The sequence below is a fragment of the Oncorhynchus mykiss genome, chromosome 16 (assembly GCF_057628025.1).
Source record: "Oncorhynchus mykiss isolate SJ-2025 chromosome 16, ASM5762802v1, whole genome shotgun sequence".
In the NCBI taxonomy this organism is placed as follows: Eukaryota; Metazoa; Chordata; class Actinopteri; order Salmoniformes; family Salmonidae; genus Oncorhynchus; species Oncorhynchus mykiss.
The window spans coordinates 25,828,740-25,853,849 of record NC_143037.1 but is presented as its reverse complement, the minus strand read 5'-3'; the positions used below and the strand labels follow the sequence as shown (position 1 = coordinate 25,853,849).

Genomic DNA, 25,110 nt, shown 5'->3' with positions numbered 1-25,110 from the left:
CTGTTCTATTGTCTCACATTAATCAAGACAGCCCTGAACAACTCACAAAGTGCTTTACGGATACCCAGCCTAAAATGTCAAAGACCAAGCAATGCAGAGGCAGAAGCACAGTGACTACCTGGCTGAGCTAGGACTGACAGTGAGGACTCTAGCAGGGGTCCAGGATAAGGTAGCACGCCCGGTGATATCAGGCCAGAAGACGATAGCTGCAGTCGGAACGCCAGCCCGAGCAGGGGCTCAGGTCCTCTGGGAAGGGAGACACAGAGAGAAAGGGGGTGGGGGGATTAGTGGGAGCATGCCTTAAATCACTCATTACATCAAAACAGTTGCTTTGTGAGACGGTGTTAAAGTTCAGTTAGCCATTGTTATGTAAATGACAGCTGAAAAGTTCCAGTGACCTGGCTTTGGCCCCAAGTGAGAGCAGGTCTGCTGGAGCCATGGGAGCATGCCTAAGATCACACACTTCACCAGGGCCCATATTCACAAAGCATCCTATGTTGTTTTTCGACTGTAGCACCATTGTTACACTAGTGTATACACCCTTATGTTATACTAGGGAAACTGTGTTTCCATAGCTAGGACTGACAGCGAGAACTTGTGAGGAGCAGAATCAACAACCTCTGCATAATCAAAACAGTTGCATTGTGAGGTGTTAGAATTCACAGTTAGCCATAGTTATGTAAATGCTGGCTGAAAAGTACCAGTGGCCTGGCTTTGGCCCCAAATGAGAGCAGGTCTGCTGGAGCCATGGCCCAGTGAGACACAGGTTCTGGCCCGCGTAGATGGAAACCCGAAAAGTCTGAGCCTTTTGGGTAAAGCACTGGGGTAAATCCAATATGGAAATACGCCACAAGAGTAGGAGAGCTGACCTAGGGTCAGGTCCCACTAGTCAATATAATTTGATTAATGATGATCTTAAAGGAAAAACTGATCCTAGATCAGCACTCCTACTCTAAGACGCTTTGTGAATACGGGTCCAGATAAGACAAGTTGACCCTAACCCCACGGAACATAAGCTATTGCAAAATAATTACTGGGTGAGAAAGGGGGTTTGGGAAACACTGTGGGCCTGTTTACTGTCATCCCCTGGACAGGGCCAAGCAGGAGGCAGTGGTTGTGTGGCTAGCAGAGGCAGAGGTGTGCTTAGCAGATCTGAAAGAGAGGCACAACAATATTTTCATGAGAATTCAGTCCACTTGACAATTCAACAGAATTCAGTATTCTTCATGCTGATGATTTGTACATCTTGAGACAGATAGCAACACGGTACAAATATATTAAAACATCATATGGAATGTAACAGATACAGATGATGTGCATGTGGTGGTTTCAAGTAATAATGTTCCTACAGATAGCTATGTCTAGCCATGCTTTTCCTGAAAATGTATATCTGATAGTATAGCTAGCTAGTTGATGTTGTTCTAGGTAGCTCTCCCGAAGCAGGCTTTTCTCCTCCTCGCTGTGTCTGCAGATGCATGACTAGATGTATCAGATATACATTTTCAGGAAAAGCAGCTCATATAGCAAGCCAATAAAATGTATATCATTGCATTGGTTCAACGTTGACATTTAGCAAGCTTATAGAGATAAAAGGGGGAGATCTCTCAGATTCTATCTCAATAACAGTTGGCTCTCATCTCGTCTAGGCACGGCATCAGCCAGATGAAGCAACTGAACATCTAATCTTCTTCCCCATCCCCTCGTCTTAATTTTACAGGGAGCTAGCCTGTTCTCCTCAAAACAGCATCAGCTTTGAAGCGGTTATGCTATGTGGAAACACTTGTTTTAATTGTTTCCTTCATTTCCCTCACCAACGCCTTCATGTAGCTTTCAAATTCTGTGAATATCATTCAGTAATTTAAAATAATTTGATCTATGTTTAACACAGTGGAAAGTGTCCTCCCATACTGGATCCCTGGACCCCTGTTTGAAAGCACGTTCCTGAATGATGACAGCTCATCTGATTGGTTGGAAGAAAAATCCCTGCCCACAAGAGCTCTTTGTTTTTCTCTGCTGCAGTTTGCTTGCAGAGCAGCTCTTAAAAGTAGAGACAAAACTCTTGAGTGTGCAGATTGGCAAATGTAGTTTTGATTCACAGATTGAGTTGCATGCTTGCAAATCGTATAGCATTTATTTACCTATCAAGTTACATGCTTGCAAGTGCTGTTGTATTTATTCTCAAAATAAGTTACATGTTTGCAAATATCTTTTGCAAATACAAAACTGATTAGGGCTATACAGGTGCAACTCTTCTTTTACATGTGCAAATCGTCCTTTACACGCCTGTCTCTAATTTACTTCCATAGGTATAGGCTTCACTATATCCTATCAGGTCGAGAGTTACACTTCCAAACACGTATCACTAGGGGGAACTAAATAGTTGTGGATCAAAAGGCAGGGTCCTTGGGAATAAACACTACTGTATCACAGTAAAGGTGTTTTGTTGTATGTCCGAATTAGTTACGTGCAAATGTCACACACGGAACCCTCTAGGCCTAGGTCAATAATATTATATTGATGGCACAGTGGGAAAATAGGAGAAAATGAACCATAAGTCCTTTGCGCTATACTGTAACTTTCTCTGCTTATACCTGATTGGGTTGGACAATGAAGCAAATTCACCCCCCCCCCCCCCTTCCCTCCCCCTACAGCGACAAACACACTATCGGCTACATCTGTCAGCAAGTGCCGCAGTTCTTCAGTCTATCATCTGACTGAACGCGTGCCCAAGCAGACAGCAGCAGCTTGTGGCGCGAGCCCGAAGAACATGCGATGCATGGAGTGGTGTCCGGCGCGGGAGGAGGACAGTCGGCTTGGATCCGTTTTGGTTTTTCAAGGACACATAATTTGCATGTTTCAGTGAGCTTCTGTCATAGTGTCACATCACAACAACGATGTGAAGCCCGGGACTACATAAAAGTTGGCCAACGAGGACTGAGGTGTCAATAAATGCTGGAATGCGTATTTATTCGACTGATCTATGGACTGTGATGTATATTTTTTGTTATCACTATTAATTCACCTACGTGCAGGATCATCTCATCACGAGCAAGTGAATATTATTGCATCTCTTGGATAGTGGTGCCAAGCCTGCGTAAAGCCTATTTGGTTCAGCGCAAATCGCTCATTATGTCTGCGATACGCAGGAAATTTGGCGAGGACTACGAGGTAGTGAACACCAAACGGGACATGACTGTGTCTGCACCCGTGAAGAGAAAGCGCCAGCGGTTTGTGGAGAAGAACGGCCGCTGTAACGTCCAGCATGGTAACCTTGGCGGGGAGACAAGTCGATATATCTCCGATCTTTTCACCACGCTAGTCGACCTGAAATGGCGGTGGAACCTACTCATATTTATATTAACCTACACGGTAGCCTGGCTGGTTATGGCATCTATGTGGTGGATAATAGCCTACATCCGTGGTGACATCAAACCACAAGGCCACGACTCGTCATACACCCCGTGCGTCGCGAACGTCTACAACTTTCCGTCCGCTTTCTTGTTCTTCATTGAAACAGAGGCTACTATCGGCTATGGTTACCGCTACATCACAGAAAAGTGTCCGGAAGGCATTATTCTTTTTCTCTTCCAGTCTCTCCTGGGTTCTATAGTGGACGCATTTCTTATCGGCTGCATGTTTATCAAGATGTCCCAGCCAAAGAAGCGCGCGGAGACTCTCATGTTTAGCCAGGATGCCGTTATCTCGCAACGGGACGGGAAGTTGTGTCTCATGTTCCGAGTGGGGAACCTGCGGAACAGCCATATGGTGTCGGCCCAGATCAGGTGCAAACTTATCAAGGTAAATGTTTTCAAATGTTCCAATCGTCTCCGCCATTTTTCTCTCATCCATTTGGGATGTTATGCCAATACTATTGTAAAGTGACTGCTGTGCGTCATAATGTGTGTTGCACAACTCAAAACGTATAGCAGACTTTAGGTCAGTTAAAGTCCTATTTAGGGATGAATTGTGTTTTGGCCATTGTTTTCTATGAGGGCTTTTCAATCATTTAAATTCATTTATCCTCCAGTATCGACTAAATTCCCAGTGGGCCACTGAATTATATGTCCTGGCAAGTTACAATTACTGCCTTAGGCTGCAATGTGTGTTTTGGAATCAAAGTGGAATTAGTTCAAAATTGAACTAATAAAATCGATATAACTCTCCCTCTCTCTCTCTGTGTGTGTAGTGGTCTGAGTGTGTGATTGTTTATATGTGAACTGCAGTAGCAGTGAGTGGGTAAAATCACTGGGGAAGCCAAGCCAGAAAAAGAAAAACATATTACAACCTATTCGTTGTGATAATGGCGTTGTTTGCTCTGAAACCTGATAGTTCATATGCCTTGCGACCGTGATATATAGGCCTAAGGCAGATACAATACAAAAAAAGACACAGTGGCAGAATAAATTCAACCACACCTTGGTTTCATCACAAAACCGGAGAGCAACCTTTGTCTGGCGAAGTCTACAAAGCAGGTGGCGAAAATCAGATATCAACTTTGGAGGGGAGAATTACATTACATTTTCTCAAGAGAAATTCCTCAGGGGGACACCAAAAGTAGTGCTGTAACACAGCCTACGTTGTAATATGTTAATAAATGTATGTTGAGGAACCATAATTACTACTACTGGATAATTGAAAGGTAGTTAACTGGAAGGGTTGTCCCAACTTGTTCAAATGTTTAAATTGTTATAGTACTACTAATACTAATAGTTATAGCAGTGTTCCTTATCAGTCCAGCATGTACGCAGGTATTTGTATTTACAACCGGCTATACCAAGAAAGTCCAGTAGGTGGCAATGGTACTGTACACTGTGTATGGGTGCAGTTTTCGTAAATACAATGGACATAGTGCGATCTCATCTAAAATAATCTCCATTGAGAACCATCACAAAGTTGGTCTCAGTATTGATTTGACCTTTTTATTTGACTTTTTCTGATACATTTATATAGTCATTAAATATGTGCCACTGGCCTGAGTGTACGACAATAGCTTTACAAGAACAAAAAGCTCAAAAATAAGTACAGTTTTAAAAGCGAAAGAACTACTTCAATGAATAACCCAAATAAATCAACCAAAATGTCCTTCAAAAATACTTCTTTATTGTTCAGTCAGTGTCTCAAGTCTTCAAACAACAGCTATGGACAAGTATGTCACACAAAGTGTGCAATTTTAAATAAAATAACCTAAAATAAATATTTAGTAAGTGTACTGTCATGTACTAAAAACTGAAAACTACTAAACAAAATATCAAATATTATACTATGGACTCCTAGGGGTCCCTGGTGTAATTGCAAGGGGTCCGTGAAATAAAAAAGTGTAATGAACGTATTCAATACCATAAGGATTCCAGTAACTTTACATATAATATAGAGGGGGTGGAGGTCTCTGAGGACCACTCAAAACCTTGCCTGCCTTGCCTCAAAATATGCACGGGTTCCAGTACCCCAAAAAGGTTGAGAACCACTGCTATACACACTACTGAACAAAAGAACCGTACATATGTTTGCGGGTTTCAATGGATCCAACAAATTCCTGGCAGATATTTTCCCTCAAGACTGTCCAGCCTGTCGTTATGTACATTACTGACAACTACGCCGTTCAGTCTCTCTTGGCCTATGCTAAACCGAAGCCAAGTCTTTAACCTGCGGAGTGCACTGAAACTCCTCTCATCCTCACACGAAGACACTGGCACCGCAAACAAAATTATGATCAGCACCTCAACTTGGTCAAACAACCCCCGCACCTCCACTGGAAGCCTCCTTAGGACCTCTGCTGCCTCTCCACTGCTGCTACAGGGGTATTTGTTGCGAAAGAGAGGCAACTTCACTGAAAGAGAATCTATGTTCAGCTCAGGGTACTGATCTAGAGACTCATCCAACTCCCCCATGAGAAGCGCTCTTTCCAACTTTTGCAGGATGTTTAGACTGTCCTGTTCAAAACGTTCGCCAAACTGAACCTCCACACCATCCAACACGTCAAAAAATTCTGCCTTATAGTGATCCACTGCTTTGCCAGCAAATCGTCTTGAGTGTGTCTCAATGGATTCCATGGAGTCAATCAATGTTGTTGCTTTCTCATACAGTGCAAGGTAGCTTTCTCATACTACCCTAGCGCAGATCTAATAGCAGTATTCCGCACAGTCCACCTTCTTGGATGTAGGGGTTTCAGGATGGTCAGATGTGTATCTTTGGATGTGGAAATTGATTCAAACATCCTCTTAAACTTTCCTGACTGGCCATAGAGGACACAGAACTGATGGACCCAAGAAAAGGAATCCTGGATTAGTGGGGAGGCTGAGCAGCCAGCCTGTGTAATCAGATTTACACAGTGTGCTCCACAATGCACATAGAGGGCTAATGGCTGCTGCCTCCTCACAATTTCCTGTGCACCTGTGTATTTTCCTGCCATGATTGAGGCACCATCGTAACTCTGCTCACCTAAGCCAAACATGGGCAAATTGAGCCTCAACAACACATCAGTTGCCACTTTCGCAATGCCCTTGTCTGTTGTCTCCGCCCATTAAACTCCTTGTGAAGGATAAGGTCATGGTCAACATAACGCAGGCAGACACTCTCCCGTTCAGCACCAAAGACATCTTGAGTACCATCATCTCAGCTGCAATGCCTCGAATGACTGTATTGGCCATGATGTTCAGAATTTCATTCTGCGCTTTGGGGCCTGTGTACATTGTGGTATGCTCTGTTAACCACTTCAGTACAATGGGATCATCCTCTTCTGCCCTAAGTTTCAAAGGCTGGTATAAATTGCCACTGTCATCTGTGTGGCCTCTAAAGGCTTGTCCCTGTCTAACTACATGCCGCACCGAACAACAAATATTCGTCAAGCAATTCCTTTCGTCCTCCTGCTGTTTACCCCACGCGCTGGATAACTGGGCGCTGATTGGATTTAGCTGGTGTGCTGTTACAGTTACAAAAGTGGCGGTGGGTTTGGCAGTTTTGATGTGCTGTGAATTTTTCAATGGTTTTTCTCCAGTTCCTAAATCTTGCACTAATGAAGGCAGCATCCACTCTTTGGCCAAAAGATGGCCTGCTTGAAAACCCTTGGCTACCGTGAAAACACAACACTCCTCTTATTGATGGATTATAATGTAGGCAGGGTAAATCGTGAAACCAATTTCTCTTGAAACGTCAACACTCTGTTGGCAAGAGTTTGCGGTTCTATAAATTGTGGGTGTGGCTGCTTTGCCACTGTCCCCTATACTGGTCCTGCTGGAAACAAGGTTGGCACCTGGTCCTGCCGTGGCTGTGACACTGTCCTCTGAAGTCTCTGTCCCTGGCTCTTTCCCTTTCACCACCCTCACTGACTCACAGTCTGTCTCCTAGAAAATAAATAAGGTGTTTGCCGTACTCCTAACTACCGGTACCCAAAACTACACAATTAATCACAACAGCAATACCATTGCCAGTCACCAGTTTAAGTTGAGAGTGGGGGTATCCATGGCATTTTCCAATTATTTTCCAAGTCTAAAAAAGAGAGAACCTTTCAAAATGTTGCCAAACAAAGACTCCCTGTCTCTGCCAGTCTGTCCCTGCCTGTCTGTCTCCAGCTCTGCTGTCTGTGTGCCATCTGTTGCCTGCTCTGCCTAATGACATCATTATGAAACATTCCCATTAGCATTTGACTTCTTTCTTATGAACATTTTATCAACTAGTCTTTGAGATATTAGGCTACTAGGGTTCCAACTTTGCGTTTTGGTGTACAGAATAATGCCTTGATGTCCGTCTTTTTTTATTTTTTCAGCCATTTCTCTACCTGGCTGGCTACACACACACACACACACACACACACACACACATACACATACACAAACACACACACACACACACACACACACACACACACACACACACACACACACACACACACACACACACACACACACACACACAGTGTGCAGGTTATTTACAGTAGGAGATGGGCTTCTATCATCTATTATCTTCTATCATTCTATAATGGGCTTCGATCTATAACGTAGCTAACTAGTCAGCTAGCAAATGTGAAACGGATTGCAGTGACAAGGGTTGACAGCTGTATGAGATCACCATTTACACAACGTATGCTGCAACCTTTTGTCATTTTAATATAGTTCATGTTTTTGTCTTCTATTGGCTGGCTTCCCACAATAGCTGAATTTGCAGAGCTAGCGAGCAGCAGTTTTGTTTCTGTGGTGTTTGCTATAATCTTTGCTATCGTCAGTTTTCTTCAAGATCGGCACACAGGTGCTTCAAAGTCCCCTAGCGACAATTTTGCTTTTGCAACGAGACCATTAACGATATTTAAGACAATGATAGAAGAGAGTGTAGTTCTGTTCAGTTTGGAGTTCTGTTTATCGCTAACCTTATCACAGGGACTTCGAAGCACTACAGCTGCATGCTGATCTTGGAATAAACTGACGATTGCAAAGATTCCATCTTTGACGACACCACATAAATGAAATAGGAACTAGCTAGCTTGCTAATTTTTGCTTTAGTTTGCTTGCTAGCTCTGCAAATGTAGCTATTGTATTGTGTGAACCCTGCCAACATAAAACAAAATCACTATGGTGCGATTGAATGGAGTGCGAGGGAGAGCTTTGTATGTGTCTCTGTGTGTGGAGTAAAGGTGGTCCAGAGTTTTTCTCCTTCTGGTTGCACATTTAACATGCTGATATACATTTTATAAAACGTATTAAAGTCCCCGGCTGCTAGGAGTGCCGCCTCTGGGTGAGCGTTTTCTTGTTTGCCTATGATAGAATATAGCTCATTGAGTGCGGTCTTAGTGCCAGCCTCAGTCTGTGGTGGTATGTAAAACAGCTATGAAAAATGCGGATGAAAACTCTCTAGGTAGATAGTGTGGTCTACAGCTTATCATGAGATACTCTACCTCAGGCGAGCAATAGCTCGAGACGTCCTTAGATTTCGTGCACCAGCTGTTGTTTACAACAATACATTGTCCGCCGCCCCTAGTCTTACAAGTTACTAAATCAAATCAAATCAAATGTATTTATACAGCCCTTCGTACATCAGCTGATATCTCAAAGTGCTGTACAGAAACCCAGCCTAAAATCCCAAACAGCAAGCAATGCAGGTATAGAACTACTGTTCGGTACAGCGTATAACCAGCCAGGTGTATTGTTGATAATGTCATCGTTCAGCCACGACTCCGTGAAGCATAAGATATTACAGTTTTGAATGTCCCATTGGTAGTTTAATCTTCCTCATAGGTCATCTATTTTATTTTCCAAAGATTGCACGTTTGCTAGCAAAATGGAAGGAAGTGGGGGTTTATTCTATCACCTACACATTTTTAGAAGGCAGCCCACCCGCTGGCCCCTTTTTCTACGCCTTCTCTTCACACAAATCACAGGGATCTGGGCCTGTTCCCAGGAGAGAAGTATATCATTCACGTCGGGCTTGTCAGATTCGTTAAAGGAAAAAAAGGATTCTGCCAGTCCGTGGTGAGTACTTGCAGTTCTGATGTCCAGAAGTTATTTTCGGTTATAAGAGACGGAGCGGCAACATTACGTAGAAAATAAGTTACAAAATAAGTTAAAAACAACGCAAAGAAACGAACAAAAACACAATTGGTTGGAGACACATAAAACATCAGCCTTCTTCTCCGGCGCCATCTTAAATCATATGCTCGTATGCTTTCCATGCGATGTGATTGGAATGAAGCCAAATGTAAACTGGTTTCCCTTGACACTTTTTTTTGTGCGCCAGGACCATTCACAGTTGAGCTCACTCAGTTTAGCTCAAGGCTGATTGGCTATTATTATTGTTTTTTATCAAGGGAGTCTAAATGCTTGCAGGCTTTCCTGGCGTTCAATACTACGGGCGGCAACAATGTCATACTCTTTTGGACCAGACAGCATCAGATAGATGGCCAACACATACAGAGACAGAGGGGCACTGTTTCATTCGCTCTGAGATACATTCACCCGCTTGCGAATTTAATGAAAATTATGAAACACAGAGAGACGAAAGATACATTATTTTATGGGGTTTTTTCTTGGCCAATTTTTGGGGGACGCCTGGCTTCCCTTGGCATCCATGAATACACACCACTGGTGAACTATCATATATGTCACTGATCTGCTATACTGATGGAATCACTTCTCGATGTGTGAACTGCCATTTCATATATTATTATAACACATTTTTTACTTTTACCCCTTTTTCTCCACAATTTCATGATATCCAATTGGTAGTTACGGTCTTGTCCCATCGCTACAACTCCCCTAAGGACTCAGGGGAGGTGAAGGTCGCGAGCCATGTGTCCTCCGAAACACAATCCAGCCAAGCAACACTGCTTCTTGACACACTGCTCACTTAACCCGGAAGCCAGCCGCACCAATGTGTCAGAGGAAACACTGTCCAGCTGGTGACCGAGGCAGCTTGCAGGCGCCCGGCCCGCCACAAGGGGTCGCTAGAGTGCGATGGGACAAGGAAATCCCGGCCAGCCAAACCCTCCACTGACTGAGACGACGCTGGGCTAATTGTGCGCCGCCTGATGGGTCTCCCGGTCACGGCCGGCTGTGACACAGCCTGGGATCGAACCCTGGTCTGTAGTGTAAACAATCGTGAATCGAGAACGGTCATTTCTGTCAACAATCTGGTGTGTCTGACTCAAAACACACCATATGGGGTCATCAAATAACCCCACTGTTTTCCAGTCAGCAGTATAGTAGCCTACTTAGACATTTAGAAGAGAATCTGGGATAGAAGTATACAGTATACAAGGAAATTAGGTAACACTCTATTATTGGGGGTACCACCTTTATGAAAATAGTTACGACACAATTGTGTTATGAAGCTTGTTACGAATTATACTGCAACATACATGTAAGTGTCATGACTAATGACTGGTTTCAAACAGGTGTTCCCTCTCATGTACTTCAAGTACTTCACTCCAATATTTAGCTCCTCCCCTCAGGCAGGCGCTATATGGTCCCTATGTGTAAGCCAGACAGGTATAAGCACTAGTTCATTCCCATTTCCATCAAATACATAAACAGAAGTAAGTATAGCTGAACTGTGTTTGTACGCCACTGACAGAATAAGGGAATGGGCAATGTATTATGTATGTGGCTGAATGAGAAGTGTACAATGTGTAAGGTTAACGTGCAATGTAAGTATTATGTTGAATGTGTACAGTGTCTATTTTGTATACTGCAGTACTATGTGTTTAAGACAATTTTCCCCTTGGGCACATTAAAGTTAATCCTATAGTATGTTATTGGAGAGGACACAATACCTGCAACAACTGCTGTGGCAACTCAGCCTTGATGAAGTGTTTGGAACTTGTGCACTCAACACAGATTCTCTCACAGATTCTGTCTTGTTACTGGACTGGACAATGTTGGTAGTGATTAATGTTTAAGGTCAAAAGGGGAATAGTAGTTCTATATTGTATAAGGAGAGCGATAGTAGCCCTTGCTTGGGAATAGTATCATCGTCAACGATGTAGTGGTAAAAAAAAGGTATAAAGTGGCTTGCAAAAGTATTCAGACCCCTTGGATTTCCTCACATTTTATTGTGTTACAAAGTGGGATTCAAATGGATTGAATTGCAATTTTTTGTCAACAATCTACTCAATATAGTCTGTAATACTGTATCATACTGGAAGAAAAATTCTAACATTTTTAAAAGATTCATACAAATTAGATAACAAAAAAAAAATATATATATATATATATATATATATATATATAATATATATGTCAAAAGCTGCACTGAAGTCTAACAAAACAGCCCCCACAATTTTTTTTATCATCAATTTCTCTCTGCTAATCATCAGTCATTTGTGTAAGTGCTGTGCTTGTTAAATGTCCTTCCCTATAAGCATGCTCAAAGTCTGTTGGCAATTTGTTTACTGTAAAATAGCATTGTATCTGGTCAAACACAATTTTTCCCAAAAGTTTCCTAAGAGTTGGCCTTCTTTTTGAGCCAGTAAAGGGGGCTTTACTATTCTTAGGAGGCGGAATGACTTTTGCTTCCCTCCCGCCTGAAGGCACAACATTTCTAATAGGCTTAAATTGAAGATATGGCAAGTAGGAGTGGCAAAATGGTCCTCAATTATCCTCAGTCATTTTTCATTCAAGTTGTTAGACCCCGGTGGCTTGTCATTGTTGATAGACAACGATCATTTTTTCACCTCTTCCACACTCACTTTAAGGAATTCAAAATTACAATACTTGTCTTTCATAATTCGATCAGTTATACTTGGATGTGTAGTGTCAACATTTGTTGCTGGCATGTCATGCCTAAGTTTGCTAAAGTAATTGGCAATATAATTGGGTTTTGTGATTAATGAGACATCTGATTAAATGAATGATAGAGCTGAGTTTGCCTTTTTGTTCAAAATTTCATTTAAGGTGCTCCAGAGCTTTTTAATATCATTCTTTATATCATTTATCTTTGTTTCATAGTATAATTTCTTCTTCTCTTTATTCAGTTTAGTCACATGATTTCTCAATTTGCAGTATGTTTGCCAATCGGTTGTACAGACAGATAAAACATTTTTTTCAATTCAATTCATCATCAATCCACAGGGATTTAACAGTTTTTACAGTCTTCGTAACTGGAATAAACAATTTCATAAATGTGTCAAGTGCAGCTTCTGGTTGCTTCTAATTAAACACCACAGACCAACAAATATTCTTTACATCAACAACGCAGGAATCACCACAAAACGTATTTTATGACCTCTTATACACTATATTAGGCCCAGCCCTTAGAACTTTCTTTTCAAATTTCTGCAGCATTAGTAAAGGTGTGATCAATACATGTTGATGATTTCATTTCTGTGCTGTTTGTAACTACCCTGGTAAATAACCTGAACCGGGTTGCAGACACTGGTTACAGTTTTAAACTTTTTCTTGAGTGGGCAGGTTGATGAAAGCCAGTCAATATTTAAATCCCCCAGAAAATCAGTGGTGGAAAAAGTACCCATTACATTACTACTTGAGTAAAAGTCTAAAAGTATTTGGTTTAAAATATACTTAAGTATCAAAAGTAAAGTATAATAATTTCCAATTCCTAATATTAAGCAAAACCATACGTCACCATTTTCTTGTTTTTTAAATTCACGTATAGCCAGGGGCGCACTCCAATACTCAGACATCGTTTACAAACAAAAGCATGTGTTTAGTGAGTCCGCCAGATCAGAGGCTGTAGGGAAGACCAGGGATTTTCTCTTGATAAGTGTGTGAATTAGACAATTGTCCTGTTCTGCTAAGCATTCAAAATGTAACAAGTACTTTGGGTGTCAGGGAAAATGTATGGAGTAAAAAGTGCACAATGTTCTTTAGGAATCTAGTGAAGTAAAAATAAAAGTTGTCAAATATAAAAAATATTAAAGTACAGATACCCCAAAAACGACTTAAGTAGTACTTTCAAGTATTTTTTACTTAAGTACATTATACCACTGCAGAAAATATACCTCTCTGTTGATATCACATACATTATCAAACATTTCACACATATTATCCAGATACTGACTGTTAGCACTTGGTGGTCTATAGCAGCTTCCCACAAGAATGGGCTTTAGGTGAGCCATATTACCTCAACAGTATTTAACATGAACTCCTCTCTAAGCTTTACAGGAATGTGGTCCTGAATGTAAACAATAACACCTCCACCAATGGGATTTCTGTTTTTTCTGTAGGTTATAACCATGTATTGCTAACACTGTATCATCAAAGGTATTATCTAAGTAGGTTTCAGAGATAGTCAAAATATGAATGTCATCTGATGCTAGCAAGTTATTAATTTCATTAACCTTGTTTCTTAAGCTACGTATGTTAACGTGTGCTATTTTTAGATTTTTTTTCTGGGATGCTTGATTGTTTACATTGCTTTACTGGGAAGATTATCAGAAGTAGACATTCTCATGTTATTTATGTCATTGCAGGGTGAGCTGCACACAGTGGACTTCCTACTAGAGCACACCGCCTTAGTGCAAACAGTATAACTCTGGTTCATAGGCACATGATTACAGCAAACAATAGCCGTAGGATCAGCAGAGGCATTCAGGGCAGTTTGAGGGACATACATTAGGTTACTTAAATTGTGTCTACCAACGCCTCTGGTATAATGTACAATTGCTGAAGCATTATGACAACTTAGCGACACAATGGTAGGGATTAGCTGGGCTTGGGTCATTGATAAATCATTGTCTCAATGCAGCCTCACAATGCGGTGAAAGGATCCAGGAACCCAAATTATTCAGGTGGATCTCAACCTCCTTAAAAAACACATTTTGTTTCTAAAAGGTATCGAAATTGTCAACAAAAGTTACACCCATTGAGCTGAAATAATCACGTAGCCAGAGTCCTACTAATGTGTTCAATGCCACAATTCAGAGAGTGCACAGGGCCAGATATGATGGGTCTTTTATTAGTGTCTAGCAGAGAATCAATCAGCTCTTCATAATGTCATTAAAACCCACAAGGACTACGATAGAATCGGTTTCCATAACCTGGCATAGAACATTCAGGAGCAGTTTAGTAATGTAATTTACTCAAGCTCCAGGATAAGACATTGTTTTTGCACCAGAAACAGTCACATTTCCTACCACGGAGCTGCCCAAAATCACGGCTTGCGAGAAGGACAAGGAAATCCGCCCACTCCCAAGCTTCACAGGATGGGTATGCACTGAGAGGATGGGTATGCACAAACACTGAGAAGTTTTTCAGGATAAAAATAAATGTGCTGGAACTAAGCACAGGCAAAATCTTAGAGGAAAACCTGCTTCAGTCTGCTTTCCAACAGACACTGGGAGAGAAATTCACCTTTCAGCAGGACAATAACACAAGGCCAAATATACACTGGAGTTGCTTACAAAGAAGACTGTGAATGTTTCTGTTTTGACTTAAATCTGCTTGAAAATCTATGGCAAGACTTGAAAATTGCTGTCTAGCCATGATCCCCAACATCTTGACGGAGTTTGAAGAATTATGAAAAGAATAATGAGCTAATATTGCACAATCCAGGTGTATAAAGCGTTTAGAGACTTACATGTATTGACTCAGGTAGCTGAATATCTAGATAGTTTAGTTATTTAATTTATATTAATCTTTAAAAAAAAGTGGAAGAATTATATATATATATATACAAATTATATACAAATTATATACAAATTATATACAAATTATATATATACAAAGTGGAAGAATTATATATATATATATATATATATATATATATATATATATATATATATATATATATAATTCTTCCACTTTGACATTACAGAGTATTTTAAATTAAGTCCATTTTAATCCCATGTTGTAACACAATAAATGGGAAGAAATCCAAAAGGTATGAATACTTTTGCATGGCACTGTTAACCCTCAGCATTGTGGGTTAAATAGGTGGATAAACACTAATGCAAAAACACTATGTTCATAGTTCCTATTCACATGTGCCCCGATTCCAACCTGAGTTAAGCTCTTGTAAATGGAATGGAATTCCCTTTTTATGCACTTGTCTCTCTATGCGTATTCTAACCTTGATCTTAAGCATGAGAATAGCGTGCTATTCACCTGCTGTTCATTTTGGGCCTGATTCCAATTGAGGAAATTTCGACTTTCCTACACACTTTTCAGTTGTTGGTATTCAGACTTACCTTATGAAGGTGCGTAACGGGCTTTGCAGGTGTGGCTACCTTGCGTGCTCTGAATACATTTCATTCAACTGCTGAAAACCCTCCCACTTGCTGGCCAACAGATTTTCTTGTGGAGTTTTCATTCAATGCGTTTTTCAGTACATTTATCTTAAGGCCTCCCTTTAAATATGGTGTACCTTTTAATTAGGATTTTTTTGGACAGACTCAATCGAATACATCAAGAGATCAGGTTTAGAATATAGATATCAATGAAAAAAACCCATCTATGCATATTTGTCTCCATTTCAGCATCAACTGGTAGATCAAAAAATACTCTGCTCTTGTAGATTGTTTGGGATAGGAAAGTATGTACTGAATGAATAAAAAAAAACTTACCATGAATCCTATTGACGCAGCCATATAATATATATGGCAACATGGCAACCATAAAGTGTGAGAAAATCAAGAAGACTGTGTGGATCGTAAGTCATAAGAGGACTTGGATATTTTCGTTCTGACACACACACACACGCACATCACCATGTACTTTCACCTCTCTTGTATTTGACATGCATGATTTGCCTGGCACTTTTAGGCTATGAAACAAATTGGATAGCCTGACAGGAAAGATACAATTATATACTGGTGCATAAAGTCTCAAACACCCCAGTACATATTGAAATGGATACTAGTCATTGACTTTTAATGAATAGTCCTGGAGCTTTAATTACATTTTGAATCAATCCAAATCTTTGAAGTATCTTCATATACTTTAGGATAGAATGAATCATATGATTCTGTGGTGCAGAGGCGAGTGACTAACTCTCTCTAGCACAAAAACATTACATTTGGTAAGTACAGTATATAGTAGCACTTATGAGACGGCTGATGATCCCTGTCATCCAAACAGGGTGTACTACTACAGTACACGCACCTCTCATGATGGAAATGTCTCTTTGAATCATTTAAAAAATCATCATGAAAAAAAATCTATCCTCCCTTCCCTGAAGCTTCCTGATTTTGTAGGATTGATGAAAGCAGTAGGCTGGAACCTTTGCTTTCTCTTGTCCTGTCACATACAGATCAGTGATCACTGAATGTATTCAAACAGTATTCAAGAAGAGTGTGAGACAATGAAAGATAGGAGAAAGAAAGATTGACAGTTGGGAAAAACTTGTGTATGTTTATTTTTTTGCAGTACTGGGCGACTTGAGAAGCCATGGTCAGTCGATCAATAATATACAGTGTATTCTGAAAGTATTCAGACCCCTTGAATTGTTCTACATTTTGTTACGTTACAGCCTTATTCTAAAATGTATTAAATATATTTTTTTCCTCATCAATCTACACACAATAACCCACAAGGACAATATAAAAACAGGTTTATAGAAATGTTTGCTAATTTGTTGAAAATAAAAAACAGAAATACCTTATTTACATAGATATTCAGACCCTTTGCTATGAGACTCAAAATTGAGCTAATGGTTTATCCTGTTTCCATTGATCATCCTTGAGATGTTTCTACAACTTGATTGTAGTCCACTTGTGCTAAATTCAATTGATTGGACAATTGATTCAATTGATTGGAAAGGCACACACCTGTCTACACCTGTCTATATAAGGTCCCACAGTTGACAGTGCATTTCAGAGAAAAAACCAAGCCATGAGGTCGAAGGAATAGTCCGTAGAGCTCCGAGACAGGATTGTGTCGAGGCACAGATCTGGGAAGGGTACCAAAAAATGTCTGGTCCCCAAGAACACAGGGGCCTCCATCATTCTAAAATTGAAGAAGTTTGAAACCATCAAGACTATTCCTTGAGCTGTCTGCCCTCCCAAACTGAGCAATTGGGGAAGAAAATAAATAAAGGTTCAATTTAAAAATATATATATTAAAAAAGGGCTTTGGGATGTGAACCAAAAACCCAATAGTCATTCTGACTGAGCTCCAGAGTTCCTCTGTGGAAATGGGAGAAACTTCCAGAAGGACAACCATCTCTGTAGCACTCCACTAATCATGCCTTTATGGTAGAGGGGCCAGATGGAAGCCACTCCTCAGTAAAAGGCACATGACAGCCTGCTTGGAGTTTGTTAAAAGGCACCTAAAGGACTCTCAGACCATGAAAAACAAGATTCTCTGGTCTGATGAAACCAAGATTGAACTCTTTGGCCTGAATGCCAAGCATTACGTCTGGAGGAAACCTGGCACCACCCCTATCAGCATGGTGGTGGCAGCATCATGCTGTGGGGATGTTTTTCAGAGAAAGGGACCGGGAGACAAATCAGGATCGAGGAAAAGATGAACGGAGCCAAATACAGAGAGATCCTTGATGAAAACCTGCTCCAGAGCCCTCAGGACCTCAGACTGGGGCGAAGGTTCACCTTCCAACAGGACAACAACCCTAAGCACACAGCCAATGCAGGAGGGGCTTCGGGACAAGTCTCTGAATGTCCTTGAGTGGCCCAGCCAGAGCCCGGACCTGAACCCGATCAAACATATCTGGCGAGATCTGAAAATAGCTGTGCAGCGACGCTCTCCATCCAATCTGACTGAGCTTGAGAGGACCTGCAGAGAAGAATGGGAGAAACTCCCTAAATACAGGCTGTAATCGCTAGCAAAGGTGCTTCAACAAAGTACTGAGTAAAGGGTCTGAATACCTATGTAAATGTGATATTTCAGTTTTTTAGTTTCAATAAATTTGCTAAATGTTGTACATATCAGAATCACCTGCTTACTGTTTTTATGCTTTCAAGTTGACTCAAACGCAGTTGGATTAAACCTTAGGATATGTTAACTTTTTTTTTTGATTTGTCTGAAGCATGGACTCTGTTTCAAGTTCTTGTCCAAGGCCACATTAATTTCCACCATGGCACTCAAGACAATATATTTTGAGTGGAGATCACGTACAATGTCAGCTTGCCACCACCTGTAAGATGCTTATACTCAATATCACAATATTATATTAATATCATAATATCTCAATAGGCACATCATCTACAGGGTGTAACGTGTGCACTGAGAGTCGGGAAGCGAGTCCAGGGAATTAGTATTTTAATAAATAAAAGAAACAATGAACACGTAACACAAACAACGCACCGACATGAAAACAGAGTCAATTACACCTGTGGAAAGAACCAAGGGGAGGGACAGATATAGGGAAGATAATCAAGGAGGTGATGGAGTCCAGGTGAGTGTCATGAGGCGCTGGTGTGCGAAATAATCAGCAGCCTGATGGCCTGGAGGCCGGAGAGGGTGTAAACGTGACAGAGGGGCTCAAATATACACAGATCACTACGTATCATCTCTGTGAGGTGCATTCAAACCCTGTTAAGGACCATAAATGCACCATAAATGGTCACATTACAGAGAAGATAGAGCAATCATTTTGTTCACTGTGGGTGAGCTGATCAACTGACAGCCATTAAAGAATGCCCCTCTGGTGTAGGGGAATGAAAAGCCATGGGAAGCATGACTGGGAATGTCGAAATAACTAAATATTGAATTGGATTCCCTGCTATGATAATGGCACAGGTATAATAGGGATCTGAGGGCCACAGCTGTCTGGTTTCCCCTCATCTTTTTAGTAGTTACATCCGGGAATCCTTGGAGGGAGATGTGTTGTGTGTGTTGGTTTTATAGCTGTGGTTCCCAACCAGGAGTACCGGGACCTCTGGGGGTACTTGATAAGACTCGTGAGACCGTAGGCCTACTGGTAAAATGCACATCAGAGGGTACTTCTGGGGTACTCCTGGCGGAGCAAAATTCAGTTGGTGGTAGCGTAACCGAAAAAGGTTGGGAACCACTGCTTTATAGGATGGATTTACTTTGAAGAGGGAAGACTTATGAAGAGTGTGGCTTTGCACACGTCTCCTTTCTGTCTTTCTCTTTTGTCTCTCACTTTTTGCCCACTCTCAATTAGGGCTGTGGTGGTCATGAGATTTCATCAGCCGAGCAAATAACTGCCGGTCTCATGGTAATTGACCGTTAATTAACATAAACACATTTAGCATCTCCTGTCTTCTACACATACCCCACAAGCCACTGGTGGAGTTGCATTGGAAGGCATGAGCTCTGCTTAGTTTTTTTGCGCAGGCTGTACACACTTCATCAGTCACTCATGCACAATCTGACATGCACGTGATAGTGTCACACCCTGATCTGTTTCACCTGTCTTTGTGATTGTCTCCACCCCCCCCTCCAGGTGTCAACCATCTTCACCATTATCCCTTGTGTATTTATACAGTCTCTCATTCACAATTTGACAAGCACTTGATAATGCCTAGAATTTCCTGGCTGCATCCCCTTTGTGTGCCCCCTTTGTAATGCCCCCTAAAAAAATCCACCCCATCTGCGGACAGTGGCCGGTTGTGCCCTTGGGCTGAAAATAATAACTATATTCCCTTCTCCCAGCTGCAAGCTCCAAAGCACCTCTCACTCAAATGGCTCTCCGTCACATGATCATACCTTTCTCACAGGCTACAAGGGAAGACAGACACATCTGTGACACAACTGCGCACGCCCTTATCCAATTCCGAAGAACTGTCCACGTTTACTTTTCGTCAGCCAACAACATGATTAGGCCTAACAAACAGCAAAATCACTAGCCTATGTCAACCTACTGTCCCCCATAGTGCAAAAGTTGACCTATTCTATTCTGTGTTAGAAATAAATATCCCGAACATAGTCTGGGACAGTTGTGGAATGGGATAAATCCCAAAGTAAAACAACATTTTTAAGCAATGAGGCTGACACAACAGATCAGAAAGTTTAGCTTAAAATGTTGATAAACTATTAGGCTATTTCTTCACGTTATAAGCGCAGCAATGAGCACATGGCAGGAAGCTATAAGCATGAATGTTCCATTTGCAGGTAAACACCATTCTCAAAAGTGACCGCAAATGTGATTATGCATGTAATGCTTTTATTATAAAGGTGCATTTTTATGGGGAAAATGATCTTCCCCAAACTTGAAACTCGCGTGTATGTATGCCAATTAGGCTCTAAACCCGTTGTAAAGCTGATTAATTTGCTTACTGTTAAGAAGTTATTTGGTCACTTTAGTTGTGATACAAACCGTATCGAAACATACAGTATAGGCCTATGGGCAAGACTACACTATGATTGGAAATGTGTTTCTTGCCTTACTGCACACAAGCTGGGCATCATTCACAGGTGATAACATATAATTCACAAGTGATAGGCTAATATTCTCACTCATCAGTCTATTCTTGATTTAATCTTGTCGTTACATACATATACTAAATCATTTATGTGTGAAATTTGTTTTGATTAAGAATGGACCATTGTCATGCACCTGTTGGAATAGGGGCGGGGGGGAAATACATGTCATCTATGGACTGAAATAGCGAATGGAGGATGCTTTTCCTGCTGTTCATTAAGCTATACTCCTGTTGTAAAGAGAAGAAATGTGCTTAATATTAGGAAATTTGATAAATAAGTAGGCCTAGCCTATAGAAAGCTGATGGGATCCTCCTCTTTTTAATAGAGGCCGTCACTCCGTTTTCTCACACAATTGCATAGCCTATAGAAATGTTCATGAGCTTATGGGTTCTCATGAGGTGTTTGATTAGATTTTCCAACACATTTGCATTGATGTCACAGTGATTAGAGGAACAATAGAAAGCTGAGTACCAGGCAGTTAGCAATTTTTGTCGGCTACTAATCACCATCAGCAGCATCAGGGCTTGGAGAAGCCTAATTACCGTGACTAAATGGTCACATGGAATTTGACTGCACCCATGACTTGTTACTCCCAGTGTAGTGGTAATACAGTCACCGTAACAGCTCTACTCTCAATTCCACGTCACTCCTGATTTCTTTCTCTCTCTTTCTTATCTTATTCCCTTTTTCTTTCCTTCCCCTCTTGTCTCTCTAATGTTCTGTCTCTCATTGTTGTCTATTGCTCTCCCTTCTCTGTCTCACACCAATCCTTCTCTTTGACCTCTTGCTCTTCTGCTCCTCTCCCCTCTTCTCAACACACGCCTCTCCGGTATACTAGACTATTGGATCCCACTTTTAAATGGAATACAGCAACTCATCAAGGCTTTATTGAGTGTTTATAAAGCATTTATAAGCAAGATCATATTACATAATGGGTTATGTAAAATGTCCTTACATGTGATGCTTGACCAAATTCTGTATAATTATTTTACCACCCTTTATGGTCTAACTTTGGAGCTACACTAGAGCATCTAGTGTAGCTAGATGGGCTCCTGAGTGGCGCAGCGGTCTAAGGCACTGCATATCAGTGCAAGAGGCATCACTACAGTCCCTGGTTCGAATCCAGGCTGAATCACATCCGGCCATGATTGAAAAAATAATTGTTCTGAACTGACTTGCCTAGTTAAATTTAAAAAAATATATATATTTACATTTTTTTTCTAGAAAACATTTGTTTAACTTGCTACACTGGAAGTGTAACTTTTCACTGTCACAAAGCCGGCACGCTTATGCGTGGTGTCGTTGAAGAGAGTAGGAGCTGCAAACATTAGCAGGCCAGTTATTGACATGACATTTGCCTAGTACTTATTTGTGAAGCATATACCTTATAAAAGGGTTTATGTGTTTAAAGTGGGTACGACCCTCGCACGTTGTTCAGGTTAAGTGCTCACCCCAGGACCATAACAGGAACATTGCCCGTAAACATGTAACTTGCACACTGCGTCCTCCAGTTGCTGTAGGACATTTTAATGATGCACCATAGGTGCCTGGCCCTAAAATGTGAAGATACTAGGGGAAGTAAACAGCTTCTCCAAGCCAAGGCGATGAGGGAACCGTGGGTACAGACTCCTTCCTGTGAAATGTCGCACCCTTCTGTCCCCAACAGCGCTGTGAATAAGAACCGCAGTCTGTTTCGCCATCTGTGGTCCTCCCGGCAGTCTCGTCAAAGAGGCCAGGCTCTCCGTGCTAGAGCACGCTACCGGAGAGTTTGGGAGAACGATAGGAACCCAACGCTATAAGCCGAAAGTAAATGTGTCAGTTGTAAGCAGCACAATGGGTCGTGTAAAGTTATTTTAGGAAATCAATTGTCTTCATTTCCACAGTGATTATTTTTCGGGTTTCCAAAATAGTTATCTTCCTTCATGCAGCTTACAGAGCTGGTTTTAAGTCCTTAGTAATTGCTACACTGAAGAGGAAATGGAGTAGGGGATCCGTCTTTATCTGATTCAGTCTTGCACTTTGAAAATTTGGTTTATAAGACACTCAGTCCAAAATGAACCACTTTCCCCTACCCCCTCTTCTAGACCCTTCTTTATACGATAGCTACTCATAGATCTGAAAGGATCTGTAAGGCATATACAGTAGTAGGGATTAAAATGGGTAACCGGGATCCCAGGGGCTGTCATCGTGACTCTTCAGACAATTACACATTTGATAGGTCTATGCACAATTCACTATGCGTCACTGTCACAGATATGAAGTCTGTCAACAGTTCAGAGGCATGAGGGAAAATGCTATAGTATCTTCTCCTGAAAATGATTGAATCCCTGTACAGTAGTACTGAGTTTCCACCATATCACAGTATTGCAGAATGCAGTTTCTTACACAACATCCCTCCTCTTACAGGCATACCATGTGCCACACACTTTTATTTCCCCAGTCTCGTCAGACTCCGGAGGGGGAGTTCCTACCCCTGGACCAGTGTGAGCTAGACGTAGGATTTGGGACGGGGGCCGACCAGCTCTTCCTGGTGTCCCCTCTGACTATCTGCCACGAGATCAATCTCAAGAGTCCCTTCTTTGACCTGTCCCAACGCTCGCTCATGAACGAGGAGTTTGAGATCGTGGTCATCCTGGAGGGCATCGTGGAAACCACTGGTAAAAGCAGACTCTTTCTTTCATTCAATCTGTTCTTTAAAGGGGCATTCTGGGATTGGTACATCCATTTCTGGACTTTTAAATTAAGGATATATAGCCATTGATGGAAGAATATACAGTAAATGCCTCATGGGTTTAGTTCAACTGCCTTACCCCATCTGAACCCAACATATAAACTTGTTTTCTCCATTGTTTGTAAACAAACACTTTATAGCTTCAAACCTCTATTTAAAATCTAACGATCATTTTGATCTAATGACTGGATGGTCAGTCCTTGTATTCATACTGTAGCTCTATCTATGATTTTGAGAGTGGTTTCATTGTTTTTCAAATTGTCTCGTTAATTCATCTGTATAATGTATATTTTGTAGTCTTGTTTGTATTTTGTTTTAAAAACAATAACTCAATATTTCTATATTTCTCCATTCCTTTGAGGCGAAATACGAGGACTACCATTCCCAGTATAATCAAATCAAATATTTAAGAGAATATCACATTTATCTTTAAATATTAGATGATATTAGATGAATAATTATTAGATCAATTATTTTTTATCTCTGTCGTCGTTCTCCGACACTTCTCCCTCTCGCTCTATTTCTCGCTTCGTCTTTCTCTCCCCTTGTCTCTGTGTACTTCTTTTTTCCTTGTCTTCTATGCACCTCTCATTCTCTTTAACCTCTGTTTTTCTCCTTATCTTCCCATCTGGTCTCTGTTTTCCCCATCTACTCGTTCTCCCTCCCTCCCTCCTCTTCCCTTTGTCCCAGGTATGACGTGTCAGGCACGGACCTCCTACACAGAGGACGAGGTGTTGTGGGGCCACCGCTTCCTGCCCGTCATGTCCTTGGAGGAGGGCTTCTTCCGGGTTGACTACTCCCAGTTCCACAACACCTTCGAGGTCAACACTCCCCGTTACAGCATCAAGGAGCACGAGGAGAAGATCTCCCTGACTTCCCCCAACCCTCCACCAGGCGTCCCCACCTCCCCTCCCCTGGGGAATGGGGGCCAGAGCCGGGGCCGCAGGGAGAGGATGCTGTCAGTGGACTTTGCCGACCATGGAGAGGCTACCCAGGAACAAGCGATGGGGAGGCTGCCCAGCAAGTTACAGCATATGAGCTCTTACAAGGAGGACCTCCGAACGAGGGTGAAGACTGGAGGAGCCCAGCCTGGGGACAAGGCCTCTAGCAGGGGTGACCAGGGGAGTCTGCCCCTGGCGGTCCAGCATCTGGTCTCCAGCTCCATCCCCGTGGGCTTTGGCCAGGGGAAGGTGGAGGAGAAGCTCCAGCTTAAGGCACTAGATGGGGGTCCAGGTATTGGAGACACTCTGACTCATTCAGTTGGGGAGCAGGAGAAGTGGAGACTTCCCCCTGCCCTGAGCCCCATCCCGGCCCCAAATCCGACCCCTGTCCAAATCCCTTTGCCTGTGGGTGGGGGGTGGCCGGAGGATAACCTGCCTGACAAACTGCGCCGAATGAACGCTGACCGCTGATATTGACCGTGGACCATTGACCGTGAAATTACTATTAATTACCGGAAACAAACAGATTCCCAAAAACTCTAAATAGATATAGAAAGCAATGCTTAATGGGTAACGCGGTTTTCAACAGGAAATTACACTACTGTGATGACTTTTGCCCGTTTATGGCTATTTTAACTGGTTGAATAAA

General features: G+C 41.7%; 1 protein-coding gene across 1 annotated transcript; it reads left to right on the top strand.

Moving 5' to 3' along the window:
• Window positions 1-2,649: 2,649 nt before the first annotated feature.
• On the top strand, window positions 2,650-24,998 carry kcnj19b (potassium inwardly rectifying channel subfamily J member 19b). Its single transcript, XM_021565414.3, has 3 exons — window positions 2,650-3,798; window positions 23,230-23,446; window positions 24,211-24,998. The coding sequence occupies exons 1-3, from the start codon at window positions 3,130-3,132 to the stop codon at window positions 24,930-24,932; spliced, it is 1,608 nt and encodes a 535-aa protein (XP_021421089.3). The 5' UTR covers window positions 2,650-3,129; the 3' UTR covers window positions 24,933-24,998.
• Window positions 24,999-25,110: the final 112 nt, after the last annotated feature.